Genomic DNA, 20,089 nt, shown 5'->3' with positions numbered 1-20,089 from the left:
AATTGTGTTAATTTCACCCCTTAGTGTTAATTTCACTTTTTGCGTTTTTGGTTTTCCTGATTTTACAATATGTTTACCTAGAATAACCGAAAAAAATTGGGAACAGCTGAACTAGATTACCTGTTAGATAGCTGATTTATACACTTTATTGTTAATTTTATCGTTAACTGTTTCAGTAAAAAAAATACCAGGGTTCACATAAGCATAAACAAATAAAGCATTTTTTTACTCGTATTTGTAGTTGTAAATTTTTTAAATATTAGAAGACAAACAAAATTCTTGAAACTGATTGACGCCTTTATTATTATGTTAATAAAGGCCAAAAAATTATTGTTTTGAAGAGTTTGATCAAAAATGGAAGCTGATAAAACTAAAAACGATAATAATTTCATCTCAATTGCAATAGCATGTTTTTTAGGTAAGAGGATATTTAAACATATATTGAATGTGTTTTATTAAAAAACAAACGTTCGAAATATTCACCAAATTTACTAACAGCCTGAAGTCTCTCTATATATCTTCATTTATATTTATATATCACTCTTTCCATATATATATATTCACTTATTAACGTATTGTAAATTATGAATCACAAAATTAATTTATTTTCTTTTAAATGTTACAAACGCTATATTAGTACGTGACGGCCGAAAAGGAGAATAGCTTTCGAATATATGTACAGTTTAAAATTTTAATTTAATGTATTTGCCATTGAAGTTTTGATATTATAAAAAAAAAAATTTTTAGGATTTTTAGCTTCCTGGTTTACTATATGTTTACCTAGACTTTTCTATAAATTATTAATTTCTTAAATTACTAATGTTTTTCCCAATTTATCATAATGGCGGGATTCTTCCGCGGTATAGCGATTTCCTATCTTTAACCATTGTCCTCTGAGCTAATTTTGAAAATGGCGCCAAATATCAAAAGTCACGTGAAAAAGAGACACAGTTTTAAGGAAATGAAAAATTTTTTTATTTAATTACATACTTAGAAAGTTATACTATCGCTGCATATTATATGGTCTCATAAAATGTGAAAAAATTCGTAATTCGAAAAAAAATTCATTTCATAAATTTTTATTCTAGAACAAAAAACTCGCCACATTTGAGATTTTTATTTTATTCTAAAAACTACTTGACTAATATTTAAGCTATTTGTTAGTTTCAAAACTCAGATTATTATTCTCAGTAAGATAATACGTATATTTTAAAATTATAGCTTCGCCTTGAAAATAAGGCTGAGTCACACTGATGAAACTGTCATTTCCTTCCAGAAAGATCTTCGAAAAACGTCCATAATTGTTACATAATTTTGAAGAAAACGATCTTAAAAGTGCCTGTTTTTTTAATTCAAGAAAACTATATAAAACTAAGTGTATGTATATTGTATTAGGGGGACCGGAAAGTAGTATCGTTTCGGTGCATTTGATATTTGTTATCAAAATTTTACTTTTAATCAATAATGTATTCACCCTCGTTAGCAACAACCTTTCAATGCCCGATCGAAAAAAATGAATTGGTTTTTAAAACTTACAAATATTTAATGCTCCGACACGACATTACTTTCCGGCATCCCCTAATATCTATTCATTTTTAATTGTGTTAATTTTAAGTTTACATGTTTGATGAGTGATGATGAGTTTAAAATAAACTAACTATCTCTAAGCACATAACAAATAGTTCGGTTCTTCCATTTGGTGTATAAATTGAGAAATGAACTCGATATACACTCTATAACAAAAAAATCGACGCACCAAGAAAGAGTTGTCCGATTGAAACGAAAATTGGTGGATAGGAAGACAATATACAGAATAGTAAATTATTAAAATTTCAGAACAATTGTATAATTTATTGCAGAGTTACAGTAACAAGTTCAATAAGGTGTTGACCCGCCTCTAGCCTGGATACAAGCTGCCACACGGCGTGGCATAGACCGATAAAGCTCCCGGATGGTCTCTTGCGGTATTTCCTGCCAAATTCGATCCAATTGTCGAACGAGGTCTTCCCATCATATCCCAGACATGCTCGATGGGAGAGAGATCTGGTGATCTGGCAAACCAAGGAAGAGTTTGAAAAGCTTGCAGACAGTTCATAGCAACACGTGCCGTATGTGGTCTGGCATTATCCTGCTGAAAAACCAGCCCAGGGCGCTGCAAAATGGCGTGCAATAGTGAAGGCAGGATCCCCCCTCTGCCCTGTGCGTCTCCAAACACGTCTTCGATGATCGTCAGGACACAGTTGGAAGCGAGATTCGTCGCTAAAGACTATACGTCCCCAGTCGGCATCATTCCAGCCATATCTGTTCAAAACATTCATGCATACGAAATTTCAAAGCAATCGGATGATTGCTTCTTGGTGCGTCGATTTTTTTGTTATAGAGTGTAGATTGTTTTAATCTTTTTGGCACGTTACTATCAAACATTCTAAATCAAAAATATTACGGGTACAGGAAATAGAGGGCGAAACTTCACCTCATTTTTTTTTTTGGTGGAAAAGACAAGGAAAGGGTAAACATGATTTTGACTTTTTTTAATTTTAACATGCTTTTTCGCCACGTGTGGTAATTGACTCCAATATCTTTCAGACAATTTTAGAAATGCTTATCATAACTCTCTAAACATATTGTTCCTTCGAAATCAAGCTTGGTTTTAATAATATTTAGTAAGACAAGTGGATAGTGGGTTAGATTGAATTAGTGTAATGGCACTAGTCCAGGTGTGTGGCTATATTGCAAAATGGTTGAAGTAAAAAAAATAAAAAGAAACAATAGAAAAATGAGAAAATGTGACTGCAGTATATCACTGTCGTATATATAGATGACATTATAGAATAGAATAATATCTGTATTTATCCAAAATAAATATGTTTCTATCTCTTCCTGAAAGGAATAAAATTAATGGATCAAACTTAAAAAAGAGAAAATCTAAATTGAAAAATAAAATTAAAATAATTAAAAAAAATTTCCACGAAGTTTTTCTGATAATTGCATCACTTTTAATTTTATATATAATATTCGTTTTTTATTAAACACTGAAATATTTTTCTTCTTATTTTTACAGCTATATTTTTTACTCACCTATTAGGAAAGCTGTATGAGAAGGTAAGATTGTAAAATTTAATTTTAATCTGATTTTAATTTAAGGTTTAGTTTAATTAGATATGTTTATTTATATGAATGCACCCGAATAATTCATGTGGTGAATGAGGTGTGGATATTGAATAACAGGAAAAAGTATCTCTCACCAATGAGAATAATACGAAGTTTTCAGTATTAGATTTACAGTTTACATTCACTTTCACATGGAGTGAACTACGTGTGAGGAACAATGACGATAAAAGCTAATTAAGATAGTGATGAGCCTTTCGTTTATCGCATAAAGTGTCTAACAATAAAATTATTTCCTTCTTTTAAAATAAATAGATTTCCGGTAACTAAAAATTTATAGCGACAAAATGTTTAAGTTTTAAATAATAATTCCTGCAACAAATCTATGTGACTAGGCATTAATTTCATTCCAAGAATCTTTTATTTTTATTTATTTTCTAATTTTCGTTCAAAATTTTTCTGAGAGATTGCTTTGCCATCATCAGAACCTATAAATGAAAGAAAAATAATGAAGTCAAAAATTAAGACTAAAAATCAAATTACGATATTTTCAAAAAAGTCCGCATCCGGCTCCCTCTGACCACCGTGATGACGTAAAATATCGTCAGTGGTAGACGGATCATGGGTTAGAGTCCCCTTGCCGTCAGGCTAACCGTGGGAAGTTTTCGTGGTTTTCCTCTCCATGTAACGCAAATGAAAGTTCATTCCATCAAAAAGTCCTTACACGAAGGCAAATTTCTCCCAATACTTGATTCGGGAGTTCCCTTGTCTTCTGGATTGGGTTCAAAATTACAAAGCTATCGAGTTGAACATTAATAGTCGTAAACCCTAAAAAAATTGGGTCGGCTGTTCAACGATGGCTATAATATAAGATAAAATATGCATTATGAGTCGCGATGGCTCAGGCGATAGAGCGCTCGCCTTCCAATGAGGTAAACCGGGTATAAATCCCAGCAATGACCGATCGATACGAATTCCGCATCCAGCTTACACCGACCACAGTGCTGACGTGAAATACCCTCAGTGATTGATGGACCATGGGTTTAAATCCCCTTGCCGTTACATAATATATTACTATACATAATATATTTTATATAACGCATGCACCAGTCTGCTTTAGGACACATTGTCCATCAGAAACATAGTTTTCAAAATTTTTATTTCATTTTATAATTTTCTTCTTTTAAAGTTTAAGTCTGTCAGTTCGTCAATTGTGAAGAAGATATATTGCCTCTATAATTGTCTTTATATTGCCACTAGCCCTTAATGTCTTAGTGCATATTTTGTGACACTACCTTTTCAACTATTACTCTCTAACTATTACTGCTTTTCGTTCGTCAAATTAAATCTGCTTTAAGTTTGTTTGTTTTTTTTAATAAAAGTTTTACACTGCTCTTACTAAGCTTTGCTTTTTGAAGGTTGTTAATTTTTTAAGATATATGAGAATACTAAGTCAACCTCAACCATCATTGACTGTAAATCTCCATCGAGAAGTTGCAGAATTACGTCGAATCACAAATCAGGTATTGTAACCCTCTGTTTTAACCCTCTTATTGTTAAGCATATGATCAAGTTTTTATAAAATAAAAAAAATCCACCAAACTCACTAGTTAATTTAATTGTATAATTTCCATTTTCTTGTAAAACAGCACAGTAAAAGAACTAGATTGGGGCAGAGTTGGCCGTCGATTATAGTAATCGATTACAACTGTAATTGATTACAGATAATTACAGCTATGTAATCAATTACTTGCAATCACGATTACAAGTAATTGATTACTGTAATCAAAAAATGTAATCGATTACATTTTTGGCCAACTCTGGATTGGGGAGGGGTGGAGAGAAATTTGGATTAAAATACTCGAAGTTTATAATGAATGTAAGCAAAATTCAATATTTCTGTAGTTGGAAATAGTTTAAATTTATTATTTGTAAAAAGAAAAAAACCTTATGTAAATATAAATTTTTTAATAGCTCTAATTATCTCATTTAGTTGTACGAGATTAAAAATTTCTAAAATGTGTGCAGGTTAAATATTGAGATTGTTATACAAAAGTAAAAGAATACAAAATATTTAATTCTAAATTGATAAAACTTCTTTGAAAAAAACGCGGTTAAAAGCAGCAGAAATTTCAAAAGGAAGAATAAATGTAGCAATAAAAGATACGAATGTTAAATACTTAGATTTCAAAATTGATACTGTTGACAAAATAATTAAAATTGGTGCTTTTGATGAAAGAAAAGCTTTTAAATTTAAAGTTATTTTTGTCTGCAACTTTAATACTAATCTGTGTAATAAAATTTTTAAAAATTTAGTTTTTTCACAATTTATTAGGGTTAAGAAAATTTGCAATAACGTTGCTGAATAATTTAGCGAGGCTGTGAATAATTTTTTGAATAATTTTTTGAATAATTTGAGTAATAATGATTTTCCTTTTAATTTTTGTAAAGTAAATTTTTTTGATTAAAAAAAATGATTGAAGAATACCAGTTTTTTATTTCTTTTAACAGGGCGCAATTCAAGTCTTAACTGAGCAGCCCCAGTTAAGCATTCTATTAATTTGTTGCGTATTCTTTTCTTTGACTTCTTTTTTTCAATCTGCGCATTTTAATAGAGGGCGTTGTTTTCTTTTGTTTTAAGTGTTTCTTTTGCATTTGGTTTGCTTGTGAAATTGCTGTTTGACCTGGTTAATGTGAGTTTTTATTTTCTGATGATTTTGTTTGAGTTTCTTTTCTGAATTGGTTCTATGTATTTCATGTTTTTTTTCCTGGACTTCTACAAGACCTTCGGGGTACTAAGGGAGTTAATTTAGGCATTTGCCCTCTCTCTCAATAGAAAAGGTTTTGTTTTATGGCTACCGGGGCCGGTACCCCCTGAAGACGTCGGCTTCGGTGGTCATATTTTTATTTCCTTCGTTTCCTTTATTGCTACATTGTTATACAAAGTTTTTCGTAAGAACCGCCATTAATATATATTTTAAAAATGAAAATATATATTTTCTGAATATCCTAGAAATTGCAAATCAAGTTCGTATTTTTTTTTCAATGCGAAACTAACATTGAGCAAAATAAATGTTGATTGTTTATAATAGTTTCTATTCTTTCCTATTCGCTTGCGTTAATTTGAAGCACGATTTTGATGCATAAACCAATCACTCGACCCTGGCTAAACAACTAGCTTTATTTTTAGGGTTCTATCTTTTAACAGCGATGGTAAAAATTTAATAAATTTTTCTCCCTAGTCAAATGACGTGAAAAGTAATTATGTAAGCACCCTCTTTTAAAACTTCCTTACCACAGCCACCAAAAAGTTAATTAATAAATCAACGTACTACTTATACGCGTTATCTGTTTAGTTGGCGGTAGGGATCGAACTAACGCTACTGACTACGCTAGTGGAGCGATCTTAGTATGTGAGCAGATATATAGCATTGAACACTGTGGATGTGTTAAACCATAATATAGTTCAAATTAGCTAAAACCTTAATACGGTGCCGAAATGAACCATAGAGCAAAATAATTCTTCTTGAACTAAGTTACATCATAACATGGTTCTACCTAAACAGAAGCGAGGCTTAATTAAAGACCATATTAATGTTTCAGCAAATTATAAAGATGGTATTGTTTATGAAATTGATAATAAGGTTCAATATTGAATCAAATTTTTTTAAAATGTGAAAAAAATAACAGCTTTTATTTATTATTATTATTATTATTTTTTTTTTTTTTTTTTTTTTGTATTCTATTTAAGTCGATAAGCAGTTCAAAAAATAAAAACGAAAGTCTGAATTTCTGTTCGAATAACACCATTTATTTTGCTCAAAAAATTGGCATGCCTATTTTTTTAAGGATACCGAATCATGTTAATCAGTCCTTATTAACTTTTATTACAGGATACTTAGATTCTACTTAAATGAAAACATGGTTTAATTTAACATCTCAATTTAGATTCAGAAAATTTGCCATATACTAGGGTTCAAAGCACCGTTATTATTCAACATTGAAACATTCTTTCGAAAAGTGTAGTTGAATAAAACGCAGATCATTTTCTTGTGGTTCAAATTTAGTTTTTAATAAAAATGACCCTCTTTATTTAGCTAAAAAAATTGGTAAGCATATTTTTAATGGATTAATAATAACATGGTTTGAACTTTCGGTGAACTTAACATGGTACAAAATTGAACTATATTGTCGTGCTAGTCAACAGTTGTTAAATTTGATTACCCTAAAACATGGTTCTACATGAATTAAGACAATGTCAACTTCAACACCTAATTAAATTTGCAACAAATTGGCGATATTATGATTAAACGATAATTTGATAGAACGTAGAATCAATTTTTCTGAGAATGAATGAATTGGGTAATATAAAATAAGACAAAACAGATTGTTCATAAGATTCTTGGGCACTACCTGAAAAGCAATTAGGTGTGATTACTTAATGATTTGCATTAAGTAATCACACCTTTTGGTAAAACGGTTGTGTGTGGGCTATTACCGTCCACGCGAATGTCATATTTAATCGAGAGATAGTGATGGATATGTGTCACTAGGATTTTTCTGGTGTCTATTCTCGACTGTTAGTTACCGGAGCTTTTTCAAACTTGCGGTTAACTAATACAGATTATCACCACGCTTTACCTGCTTCAGTACTCATTTTATAGTTTGTTAGCATAAATCGGTAGGGTGGTGAATTATGAACCCCATCCCATTTTTAGCATGTTTGGATGCTGGTTCAAGAGGGTACTAGAACAGGAAGAAATTATTTGATGGATTTATTTTCACTTAGTACGTAGGAAACCTCATTTTTCAAGTTGCTCCTGCAGTTTTTTAATGGGATATGGATATGACATTATTCCGCTTGCGTCTATAGGAATCTTTTTGTGTTGGCGTTCGGCCTACAAGGTTAAGCGTAAGTACCAATGACGCATTTGGATTAATGCTATATCTCATCAAAATGGAACGAGAACAAATTGAAATATATTCTGCCTGCATCGATAGGAAGTTTCTTGTGGTGGCTTTTCGCCAACGTCAAGCGTAACTACCAATTACATATTCGGATTAATGTTATATTCCATGAAAATACCACGAGAACAAATTGAAAGATATTCTGCCTGCATCGATAGGAATCTTCTTGCGGTGGCATTTCGCTAACAAGGTTAAGCGTAAGTACCTATGACACATTTGGATTAATGCTATATCCCATCAAAATGGAACGAGAACAAATTGAAATACACATATTCTGCATGCGTCAATAGAAAGTTTCTTGTGGTGGCTTTTTGCCAACGTCAAGCGTAACTACCTATAACACATTCCGATTAAATTTATTTTATAAAAATGCCACGAGAACAAATTGAAAGGTATTCTGCATGTGTCAATGTGGTGGCATTTCGCCAACAAGGTCAAGCGCAAGTACCTATTACACGTACGTAAAATGCTATATTTTATTATAACAACACGATATCAAATTGAAAGATAAAGCTTTCTATATTCTTTGCAGATATACATTCGCCAATCCTTATTTCAAAGTCCGTTTACTCTCGTGTCAATTTTGAGCCCCAAACTCCCAGCACCCACCATGCTAAAAGAGGAAGGCTCACAGCTGTCCATTCATTCTTACAACCCTTAACTAATTGTACCTAATTGATCCATAGAAAAAGTAACTTGTGGGAGGCCTAACTGAGGAACGCCCCATCTAACATGCGTTCTTTTGACCACAAACAAATTAGCAATCTACTCTTTCTACCTTCTAATGCCCCGTCGAATGTCATATTTATTCAGGAAATAGGATTCCCGATGATTTTCCGGCATGAGATGCAGGAAATAGAACATTAATTAGCGTGTGGTCAAGAGTGTGTGTCTTAGTTAACAGCAAGAGTTAAAACATATTTTGTTTCGTTCTTTCACATAGATATCGAATGATTGGGGTGAAATGGCTAACGTCGTGACGTTATTTGATGGCAACAACGTGAAGAGTGATATGAAGTTAATGAACGAGTCCCTCCATGACAGTATGCTATGGTTTCAAGACGAAAGCGATAAAACTGAACAGCAGTACACAGAGATCAAGAAAACGATGAGTTCCATCCTAGAGAAAGTTGATTCCTTGAAGGAAACCACACGGAACAATGGCGATTCAATTTTAAAAACCATTCAGGATTGCAGAGCTTTAAACGCGTTCACGGAGCACAAGTACTGCCAGACAGAAAGAGAAATCGCTGTAAAGAGCAAAATACCAGAGAAAAAGCATTCAGTAAGATTTTTGTTTTTGTTCATTAAGTTATATCTCCTATATTCAGAATAAGCACAATCTGATAGAATTAGCACAATCTGTAAAATTACAAGGCTACGGAGTTGAACATTAGTAGTCTTAAACCCAAAATTTCGTCAGCTGTTCAACGACGGTTGTAAAGTAAAATAAAACCTAGGAGTCAAAATGGACCATACACTGTAATACATGGGAAATAAATTACATCGTCTATTATATGCTATCCATAGATTTTACTTGACTTTGAGAAAAAAGCTAAAAAAAAATTACGTAAACTAAGAGATGTATTATAAAATTTTCAATTAAAGTTTTAGACAAAAGGAAATAAACACACAAATTTTTAAAAAAATAGTTAAAATCTTATTCATTAGTGCAATAACTTTATTCGGGTTTTTTTTTTTTTTTGCCACACCCTGTAAATAGAATCAATACGAATATAGTTTTTACAATGACACGAAGATAAAACTGAGAGTTAAATGAGATTTCGCTGAAGTGACGTACACTTTCTTAATTTTGATATTATGATCTCCTTTTTTCAGAAAAAAATTACGTAAATGGATAAAAAAAAATATTTCTTAAGAGAAAAAAGAACAGCAAAATTTCCTACCGGTGTTGGTTAACTCAACAACAATTGCTCTCAATTATCGTCTAAGCTTGTTTTAAATCAATGCTCTTCTCTGAACATCCAGTCTTTTATTTAAGTTCAGTTGTGAAATTTAAAAATAAAAAAAAGATTTTTAAAGCAAGAAATTCTGCTAAATAATTCTAATTGAAAAAGGGCTAAAGGACATGTCCCTTATAAACCCATTCTATAACAGCCATTGTTCAAACTGGGTATTCTTAACCCTATTTCATTCGTTATCTAAAATCGATTAGCAATTACATCAACTTAGTGTCACAAATATGTTTTGAAAATATCTTTAACCGCTCGCTACTAAAAAACAGATTCTTTAGAAATGTGCAAGAGTATCAACTCATTTGACTTAATGTTCATGAAATATAAAAACATGTTGAAATCATCAGCGGGAGGTGATTGAATGCAATAGGAATGACATTGGATTCGAAATTTAGAACTAACTAATAAAGCTTGTAGTATCACTTCTGAAGGAGTTTACTTTCATAAGGGTAAAATTTGCGACAAAATGTTGGTGTGTATGCTAAATTACACGCAATGTTCTTTTCTCGAACAAAAAATTAGTTTTCACCCACGAGAGATCAGTTCTTTATATACGTCACTGAATAAATGAAATCAGTGTTTTTTTAAATTTATGAATGGTGCTGTCGATTAAATTGATGGAACTATTTGTCTCTAGTAAGTTGATAATATCATTTTTTTTCAGAAGGATAAAATTGTAGAAAGTTCCTCCTCTAAGCAAACTTTGCGAAAAATACTCGGTGAGCTTCAAAGGGAAATCAGAACAAATGCTTCTAAAGAAAGGGAAGAATTGATGTCCCAGCTGGAAGTTATTTCGACTCAAATTAACAATGACCGAGAAGTTATAAAGAATGTTTTGCAACAAGCTTTTGCAGCTACGGCCTATCAGAATCAGCAGTGTTTCGAAAAATTCGGAGTTGCCGGACAGGAAGTTTTGAACTACATGACAGAAAAGTCAGAAAAATCGAACATTCTCATGAAAGACAAGTTCCAAGAATTCGACAAGAAACTGTGTGATATTTTCGAGAGCATGAAATCGAATAGTGTTGACGTGACATCCATTCGAAGCACTTTGGACACTATCGATTCGCAGTTGGATGACATCTTCCAGAGAATAGAACTTGGCTGTCAAAAGAATGCAGATCAATGTGAAGAAGTTCTAGAAGGCTTGGAAACTGCGACGGAAGTTTGGAAAAACAGCACATCGCGCCTATCTGACATGGCCCAGACTCTTTCTGATCTTAACTATGGTGTCGAACACTTGATGGGCGAACTGAAGCAAAGACCCGGTGAGACAAGCTTAGCTGTTGGCGACAAATCTGGGCCCGATTCAATTTTTAACATTGGGGATCAAAACAACAGCGAACACTACTATGCCAATTTAGAATGTTTTCTTAAAATGCAAAACTTGGTGCAGACATGCACAGAAAAAATATCTTCCCTGGAGGGTCGGATCGAAAACGATTCAAGCAAACTTAAAATGGTTATGGAAAACTTGCTAAGACAGATCCAGTTTACTTGCGATTTGTGTGTCAATGTGGTCGAAAAGTTTATGCAATCGGAGGCTCGTCAACTGGGTTCCACGGATTACGAAGCTGTTAATCCGGAAATAGGATTTAAAGGAGATATAAGTACAAATGCAGCGTTAAGAGAAGACGCTATTCAAACAGCTACCAGAATAGTGGATGATCCGTGCATGAGATCGCCGAAAAAGAACAGACCTTCGAAACTGAAACCACCAAGTAGCCCAAGTAAAAGAGGAAAAACGATTCACTCAGATCCTGTTTCGAATAACGGTTGTGGCAAAATTCAGGAACGGAATTTAGAATCGAAATGTAAGTAAATGTATTTCCAATTCATAAAATATCCAAAATTTGGGAAAAGGTCATGCTCCAGGAATATGCCATATATATATATATATATATATATATATATATATATATATATATATATATATATATATATATATATATATATATATATATATATATATATATATATATATATATATATATATATATATATATATATATATATATATATATACAAAAAAAAAACAGGAATAAAATTAAGAAAATTTTTTGAGTGCTTCTCACACTATTGTATTGATATATTTTGCTTTGGCTATATTGATACAATATTAGGAAGCACTCTTTTATGCAGATATAATCGTGTGAGCTGATGAAAAGAATATATCTTTTATTTTCCGGATTTTTAAAAAAAAATTTTTCCTGTTTTTCCGATTTTTTCCCCTTCCAGTTTTTATTTTTATTATTATTTTTCCCCTTTTTTCATTGTTCTGTAATATTCCTTTGTTTTATCTACATTTTGAACACACACACACACACACACATCTATATATATATATACGTGTGTAAAACCAGGTTGACCATTTGCGGCAAAACCAATAACTCGCCATAAACAACACGAATAAAAACTGAGTTAAAAAAGGCGTTATTCGCGCGACGAATTGACAATTATTATTAATTATAATTAAAAAGATAACAAAAGGACATTATCAAACCATGTCAAATAACTATCTAGGTTCATAAGAGGGTTGTATTAAAATCATCAAAAATTAGTGTATAATGTTTGGAATGAAACCTTATGATAAACGAACACGTCATAGTTCTATCCCACTAATAAGCTGGTTTTTTAAATGTTTCATTACATTTTTTTCTGATTAATCGCGATAATGATTTGTCATTGTTAATATCGTTTCTGAAACTACGTAACTCAGGACTAGCCCGAGCATAGTATCAATAGTGATTTTTTCCCAATTCAACGACTGTTGCGAGTCTGCGATTTTATTATTATTGCAGACATAAGAAACATTCTTGTGTAACAACTTTGAATAAGAAACAGCTTTGTATAATAGGTTAAAGACGTAAGGAGTTCAGATGTTCCATAACTACAGCTGGCAACATGTATTTTTAAATTCCCTTTAAAAAATTAAGTAAAAATGAATACACATTATAGGTCGTAATCAATTTTAAAGCGTAGGAAAAACGAAAACGTTTTTATAACAGGCTTAAAAATATCAAAAGAAGTCAAATTAGTGAATACAATTTGGTTAAAGACTTCTATTAATTTCCTCATACAATACAAAAAGTTTTGCTGTTTTTAATCTCGCCTTCCTCTTTGATTATTCATTTTCTTTTTCCTTTTGCATAAATACTAAATTGTGACCCCTAATGAGTGTATTTTTTTCTCGTTTTTCCAAAATTATATATGAAGGGTGGTGATTACGCATCATTTTGTATAATTCCTGAGTAAAAAATTAAGGCAATGACGATTAAAGTGCCAAGGCTGACATATTTATGATATTTTATTTCATGATACATTTATATTCGAGTAACTTTTACTGGCGTTTGTCCGATAGCTTTGTATAACAAATGATGTTCAAGATGTATGAATGTTAATTTAATTGAAAAATCCGGATCGTTACGATTGTCACCGTTATTCTGCGGAGCGCCGGAGGAATTTAAAAAAAGATTCCAGTATTTTCAATACAGGCTTATTACAATCAACCTATATGCCTTTTGGCTAATTTAAAAAATGAAAAAATATTTACTCGGTTTAAATTGAATTAGGTATCTTGCATTTGGAGTAAAGAATATTTTAGAATATATTTTAACAGAATAATAAAAATAATATTTTCATTTTTCAGCTTTGTTTCATGTAACTAAAATATGACAATATGCCATAGCTTCATTTGTCATCTCTGTTGAGTTAAATTTAAAAAAAAAAAAAAAAAAATCTCAGAAAGTCAGCTGTTGGTTTAGAGTTAGTTTTCCTCACAACAACATTGTAATTTTCCTAAATCACCGCTGAATAAAATATATTATACAAAATACTTTACAGATTTAGAACTAATAACATAGAACAACATTACAGTTTGTTTTTGCCTTCAACTCCTAAAGCTTTGTCAGTAGAATTTATTTGAATGCATAAAATCAAGATAACTTTTTTAAGAATTATCATTCTCTTGTGTCGTTCTTAAAATAAAATAAAATGGAACATAGCCTAACAAGAGAATAATTTGTATTAATTTTTTTAAAAATATATTTGTAAATACATTGATTTAAAAAAAATCAATTTGGCCACTCTATTATTTTAAAATTTTGATATTTGTCAAGGAAAATTAGGCAAAACCGTTCCTTAAGGCTTCTTTTTTTCCGGAAAGAAACTCCAAGAATAAAATTGCTTGAATTTTGATTTAAAAGATACATTAGGATTTGAACTCCTAAAAAAAAAAATTTATGTTAAAAAAAAAATAATAATAATAATAATAAAACTCTACTAGGAAGAATAATTTCTTTTAATTTTTTATTCCAATATGCATAGATCTGAATTTATCCAATCCGGTCGGATATACAGTACCGCTCAAAAGTATCAGTACACCTAGAAACTTATAAAAAAATGGCAAAATTCAAAGTGTCATAACTTCTTTAAAAATGATCAATCATGCTTCTGCTTTAGCTCATTTTTAAGCTTAAAATCTCTACTCTTATGTACTCTAATTGTTTTTAATTAATATATTTTGCAACTATGTACAATTACACTCTAAACAATCATATAAAATTGTATTAATTTTTTGTGAAGTTTGGCGTGATGTACGGGCACAAAGGGGTTAGATATTGTTAATTTTTATTATACCATTGAAAAATTTGGACTTTTAGCTTTCATTAAAAAAAAATTCCAAAAAAACATGTTTTTTGACGAAGTTATTGTCGAATAAAAAAAAAGGTTTTTTCTGAATTTAATGATTTTTCAGCAATGATAAGGAATTTTAGTGTAATTATAATATGATATGAAAATTTTTTAATTAAAATAAATTAAAATTTAATATTTCTCGATAATATTATTTCATAATTTATTATAACAATTTTAACTTTTTTTTTTTGAAAATATAATAATGAAATAAGAATCAACGTTATTTTTTCGTATTTTTCTCAGAAAAAATTTGAAAACAAAAATTTATGTACATTTTTGAATGAATTTCTCAGAAAAAATTCAAATTTTTTCTGAGAAAAATACGAAAAAATAAATTTCAAAATATTAAATTTTAAACGTTGATTCTTATTTCATTATTATATTTTCCAATAAAAAAAAGTTAAAATTGTTATAATAAATTATGAAATAATATTATCGAGAAATATTAAATTTTAATTTATTTTAATTAAAAAATTTTCATATCATATTATAATTACACTAAAATTCATTGTAATTGCTGAAAAATCATTAAATTCTGAAAAAAACCTTTTTTTTTTATTTGACAATAACTTCGTCAAAAAACATGTTTTTTTGGAATTTTTTTTTAAATGAAAGCTAAAAGTCCAAATTTTTCAATGGTATAATAAAAATTAACAATATCTAACCACTTTGTGCCCGTACATCACGTCAAACTTCACAAAAAAATTAATACAATTTTCTATGATTGTTTAGAGTGTAATTGTACATAGTTGCAAAGTATATGAATTAAAAACAATTAGAGTATATAAAAGAAGAGATTTTAAGCTTCAAAATGAGCTAAAGCAGAAGCATTTTTGATCATTTTTAAAGAAGTTATGATATTTTGAATTTTGCCATTTTTTTATAAGTTTCTAGGTGTACTGATACTTTTGAGCGGTACTGTACCTAGAAAAAGAAAATTTCTGAAATATTTATTTATAGCAATAAATTAATACTATGACCATCACACGCTGAAAAACTGAGATGGGTATAAAAATCAAGTGACTTAAGGAATATATTTTGAATTTATTGTAAGTTGTTGATCAAATTCTAGAACAGACATCACAAATAAAAATTTAATTGCATTTCTTTTCAATGATGCAAGCTATCACGTGTTCATAGTTAACAGTTTGTCCATCGTTTACAATGCATCGTTTACACTGTGCAATCTGTCAGGGGAAAATAACTCGGTCATGTCCAAGTGAAAATATACCTGTTTTACTCGACAGCTGCCATTTAATTGAAAGTTAGTCTTTGCATGTTTTAAACGTGTTTAAAAAAAAAGCTTTTTTTAGAAATTTAAAATAATTAAAAAGGTGTATAATCAGATGTTGAACTTACCTAAAATTAATCTTCAAGCAATTGGATACTAAATTAAATCAGTGGAGCAAAAATCATAACTTTTCTAATCGAATTTTTCGTAACATTGACGTAGACAAAGAAATAGCCTACATTGTCTTTTATGTATCTCTAAATAACATAGAGATTGTTCGAAACTTTTTTTATATATTATTTCCAATGAGCTGCACAATCAGTCTTCCCGATGAGCAGACCTAGTGCGTTCTCCTGAGGTGGTATCCAACTCTTTCAGGACCACCACAATGGGTGAGATACCGTTGGTCATGTTAATTTGGACGTCTAGTTTCTGCCACACTAGATGGCAGCACCGAGACTGCTCAAAACTAGTTTTATGGGATTTCTGATAAAGGAAGAGCGATAGTCTAGTAAAACATTTCGAGTCCTGGTTTTATATAATTCCACCTTAAAAATGATGGGATAATCCTAAAGTGAAAGATTACACAATAGTTCTAAAGCTTCAGCATTTTAAAATATTACTTTTCATTGTTTAAAACACATGTTGACCTTTTTCAAAAATTTATGTAATTGGACATTACAATAAAAATTACAATACAATTATAATAACAACATTTCAATATAGAAATTATAATTCATTTAATGTTTTTGAAATTTATGAAAATTATTGTTTTTATGCAAATGGCTTATATGATTGTAATTTAAATGATAGAAAAATATGTCCATTGATTGAAATATTACAAAATATATATGTATTCTGATATTATATTAATGTTTTGAACGTTTCATGTATTTCCTTACTTTCAGGGAAAAAATAAAGGAAATTTTCTGGAGAAAGAAATGCCGAAAATGCTAATGACTCAAAACTGATCATATCGAAATTATACTTTTCTGAGAAAAAATTTTGAAATTAATAAAAAATTTTAATGTGGATGCTTTGTTAAAAATTACAATTGTTATTATTATTAACAAAAAAAATTTTTTTTAACTATAAAGTGAAATTTCTGTAAAAAAATAAATTAAGTTATTTTTTCTCACAACCATTCCTCAAATACAAAACATTGATTTTTTTTCTTTCTTTATTTATTTTTTTTAAGAAAAAGAAATTAGTTTTTTCGCTTTCCAAACTGGGACGTGGCGTTTTGTGAAATGTATGCGCTTGTTGATTTTAATATAAACTTATATAATTGCTGTGATTTATATAAGAGAAGATCTGAGCATATTCATGCATTGATTCAGTTTTTAATTCTTCTAGTTATTGTGATTTATTTAGATAAAATTCGAAAATAAGCGAAAACAGAAAACTAAAATATTTCTTGAAGTTCTAGACTTCCTTATATTTAGTGCTGCCATCTATATATTCTTGAACAAACTAAAAAAAGAAAGTGTTCAGTGTTGTATGCTTAATATATTTAACGAGGCATTCCATTGCTTTCATGAATAAAAAATGCAAAATATCGTCCTTACAAACTCATTTCATAGTTCTGCGAACATGATTTATGCATTAATTCAATTTAAACTTCACAAAATTATTGTTAATTTAATGAAAATAAAAATCAGGAGAAGCTGAAGGAAAAAAATTGTTTTCCAAATTATATAGTTCCACTGTTTCAGTGATACTGTCTGCAAATTTTCATATTAATTTAAAAAGAACGCATTCAGTGAAAGAATATAATGTCTTCATAGAGACAATTATGACAATTTATACTTTACATTATTATCTACGAAAAATATACAGACCTTACAAACTCTTTTCCTTTCATATTGCGTTTAATAAGTGCTGTGTGAAATATTTTTAAGTTTTGATTAAATTTTAAATTCATAAAATTACTTATTATATAGTGAAAAATTAAAAATAAGAAAAAGATGAACGAAAAAATGTTTCTTAAAATTTTAGACTTTACGCTTTCAGTGCTACCATTTATAGATTTATGGCACACCACAGATTCTTAAATAAATTAAAGATAAATGTATTCATTGATCAATGAATGAATATATATATATATATATATATATATATATATATATATATATATATATATATATATATATATATATATATATATATATATATATATATATATATATATATATATATATATATATATATATATATATATATATATATATATATATATATATATATATATATATATATATATATATATATATGGTATCTTTGAGTCCCTATCCTAATTTTTAAAATATACTTACATAATATACAGTTTAATTTTCAGTACGAGAACATTTTAAGTATTATATTATAATTAATTAGTTCCTCTTCTTCTTACTTGAGCTTGCTAGATATGTGGCACCTCTGCATTTGTTGCATTTTGTACCATGCTCCAAGCCCAATTTTTCCTAGTTTCGTTGTCTTGGGTGACATTGGTCGCCTACTTTGTTTACATAGTCTGACAGTCCCTTAATGGAGTTAAGGTGTAATTCTTTAGGATATGGATTGCCTAAGGTAGTGAGGCGCGTAAGGGCGAGGGCATCACACTCGTATAGGATGTGATGATGTGCTGATTCTACCGCTTCACGGCATTTCCGACATATTGATTCTTGTTCGAAAACTCCCATTCTATGTAGATGTTTCCTAAAATGATAGTGCCCAGTGATGAAGCCTACAATTGTTTGAATCTTCAATCTTGGGAACCTAAGGATTTCAGAAGCAACTTTTGCAGATGGACTGCTGATCATGCTTTTAGCATGTTTTTGTCCAGGAGAATTGCGCCAAACTTTGTTCATCTCCTGTTTTCCCATTTTAGGATGGCCTTCTATGTAGTCTTCATATTGATTCCACAGAAGGGTTCCGTTCCTATTGGATTGAAAGAGGATCCCTGTTTTGCGAGTTCATCAGCTCTTTCATTACCACCAATTCCTATATGTCCTGGTACCCAAATAAGAATATAATAGCCCATTGTGCAGCTCTAGTGCGACGTAAATTAACAACAACAACAACAACAACCAAATAAGAATAATTTTATTCTCTTTTGCCAGTTCTTTTAGGAGATTCTTGTATTCCAGAACAATTTTTGACTTAACTTGAAATGAGTGAAGAGCCATCAAGGCTGCTTGACTGTCACTGAAAATAAGAATCCGCTTAGGTAGCCTTTCTTAATATTTATCTGCAGACAGTTGACGATCGCAAGTACCTCCGCCTGAAAGACGCCGCATATTCCCCAAGACCTTCAAAAAGATTGAATCTTGATGACACGCCACAGATCCCCATTCCTGAGAGGTTACCTTTCTTTGATCCATCGGTGAACCAGATTAGATCATCATTTTTTGCATCAATCGTGTTGTTATATAGTTCTTCTCTGGTAGGAAAAACTATCTCAAATGGTCTTTCAAACACGTACTTTCTCTCCATGCAGTCAGAAGGCATAAGGAGAGTTGGATGGTGGATTTTCTTAGTAATACTGGTATGACCTCCAGAAGAGGGCCTGCCATACCACTGATATTGCAGTTTCATTCTATATGCAGTCATTCTGGCATCGCTGCACATGAAGATATCTAAAGGAGTCAGGTCCAGAATTGCCTCTAGTGCTCTGGTAGGGGCTGTGGACATTGCGCCTGTGATACACAAGCAGGCCAGTCTGCGCAGACTCCCCAGCTTGTCCTTCACAGTTTTCTGTTCTACTTTACACTACCATGTCACTGAAGCATAAGTGAAAGCGGTCCTGACAATTGCTGTGTACATCCAAAACATCATTTTTTGTGTAGACCCCAGTTTTTACCAAGCATGCGTCTGCACATCATTATGCATTTTTTTGCTTGATTGATTTTGTAGTCAGCATGCTTATTCCAGGTGAGTGTTGGGTCAAGGATTAAGCCTAAAAATTTCACGTCGGAGGCAATATTGATTTCTACGTCAAAAAGTTTCAGGATAAAAAAGCCTTCCCTTTTTATTTCACTAGTGAATGGTACTAGATTGGTCTTCTGTGGATTTATGTCCAGATTACTCTCCCTGCACCCTTTTCTTACATAACTTAGAGCGTTTTGCATTA

General features: G+C 30.7%; 2 protein-coding genes across 3 annotated transcripts; one reads left to right on the top strand and one right to left on the bottom strand.

The window, feature by feature from the left end:
- The first annotated feature begins 241 nt into the window (after positions 1 to 241).
- Positions 242 to 17,012, top strand: LOC107447493 (uncharacterized). 2 transcript variants are annotated; one of them, XM_016062421.4, is made up of 6 exons: positions 242 to 418; positions 3,062 to 3,102; positions 4,527 to 4,631; positions 9,020 to 9,361; positions 10,717 to 11,866; positions 16,887 to 17,012. In XM_016062421.4, the coding sequence occupies exons 1-6, from the start codon at positions 355 to 357 to the stop codon at positions 16,895 to 16,897; spliced, it is 1,713 nt and encodes a 570-aa protein (XP_015917907.3). In that variant the 5' UTR covers positions 242 to 354; the 3' UTR covers positions 16,898 to 17,012. The 2 variants fall into 2 exon arrangements, with proteins under 2 accessions (XP_015917907.3, XP_071042930.2); XM_071186829.2 differs by having other exon boundaries at positions 254 to 418; positions 10,720 to 11,866.
- Positions 17,013 to 18,440: 1,428 nt separating this feature from the next.
- On the bottom strand, positions 18,441 to 19,650 carry LOC139426856 (uncharacterized). The gene is made up of 2 exons (XM_071186962.2): positions 19,235 to 19,650; positions 18,441 to 18,897 (listed from the first exon to the last, which is right to left on the bottom strand). The coding sequence occupies exons 1-2, from the start codon at positions 19,648 to 19,650 to the stop codon at positions 18,441 to 18,443; spliced, it is 873 nt and encodes a 290-aa protein (XP_071043063.1).
- Between the last annotated feature and the right edge of the window lie 439 nt (positions 19,651 to 20,089).

This window comes from Parasteatoda tepidariorum, chromosome 9 (assembly GCF_982258835.1).
Source record: "Parasteatoda tepidariorum strain Cologne lab strain chromosome 9, Ptep-v5.0, whole genome shotgun sequence".
Classification (NCBI taxonomy): Eukaryota; Metazoa; Arthropoda; class Arachnida; order Araneae; family Theridiidae; genus Parasteatoda; species Parasteatoda tepidariorum.
This window is presented reverse-complemented; position numbering and strand designations above follow the sequence as displayed.

Excerpts from the sequence above, each read along its gene's own strand:
- LOC107447493 (XM_016062421.4), top strand. The coding sequence starts at position 355 with ATGGAAGCTGATAAAACTAAAAACGATAATAATTTCATCTCAATTGCA. Across the intron at positions 419-3,061 it reads TGCAATAGCATGTTTTTTAG|CTATATTTTTTACTCACCTA; the intron begins GTAAGAGGATAT and ends TTATTTTTACAG. Across the intron at positions 3,103-4,526 it reads TAGGAAAGCTGTATGAGAAG|GTTGTTAATTTTTTAAGATA; the intron begins GTAAGATTGTAA and ends TGCTTTTTGAAG.
- LOC139426856 (XM_071186962.2), bottom strand. The coding sequence starts at position 19,650 with ATGTCCACAGCCCCTACCAGAGCACTAGAGGCAATTCTGGACCTGACT. Across the intron at positions 18,898-19,234 it reads GCGGCGTCTTTCAGGCGGAG|GAACGGAACCCTTCTGTGGA; the intron begins GTACTTGCGATC and ends TCAATCCAATAG.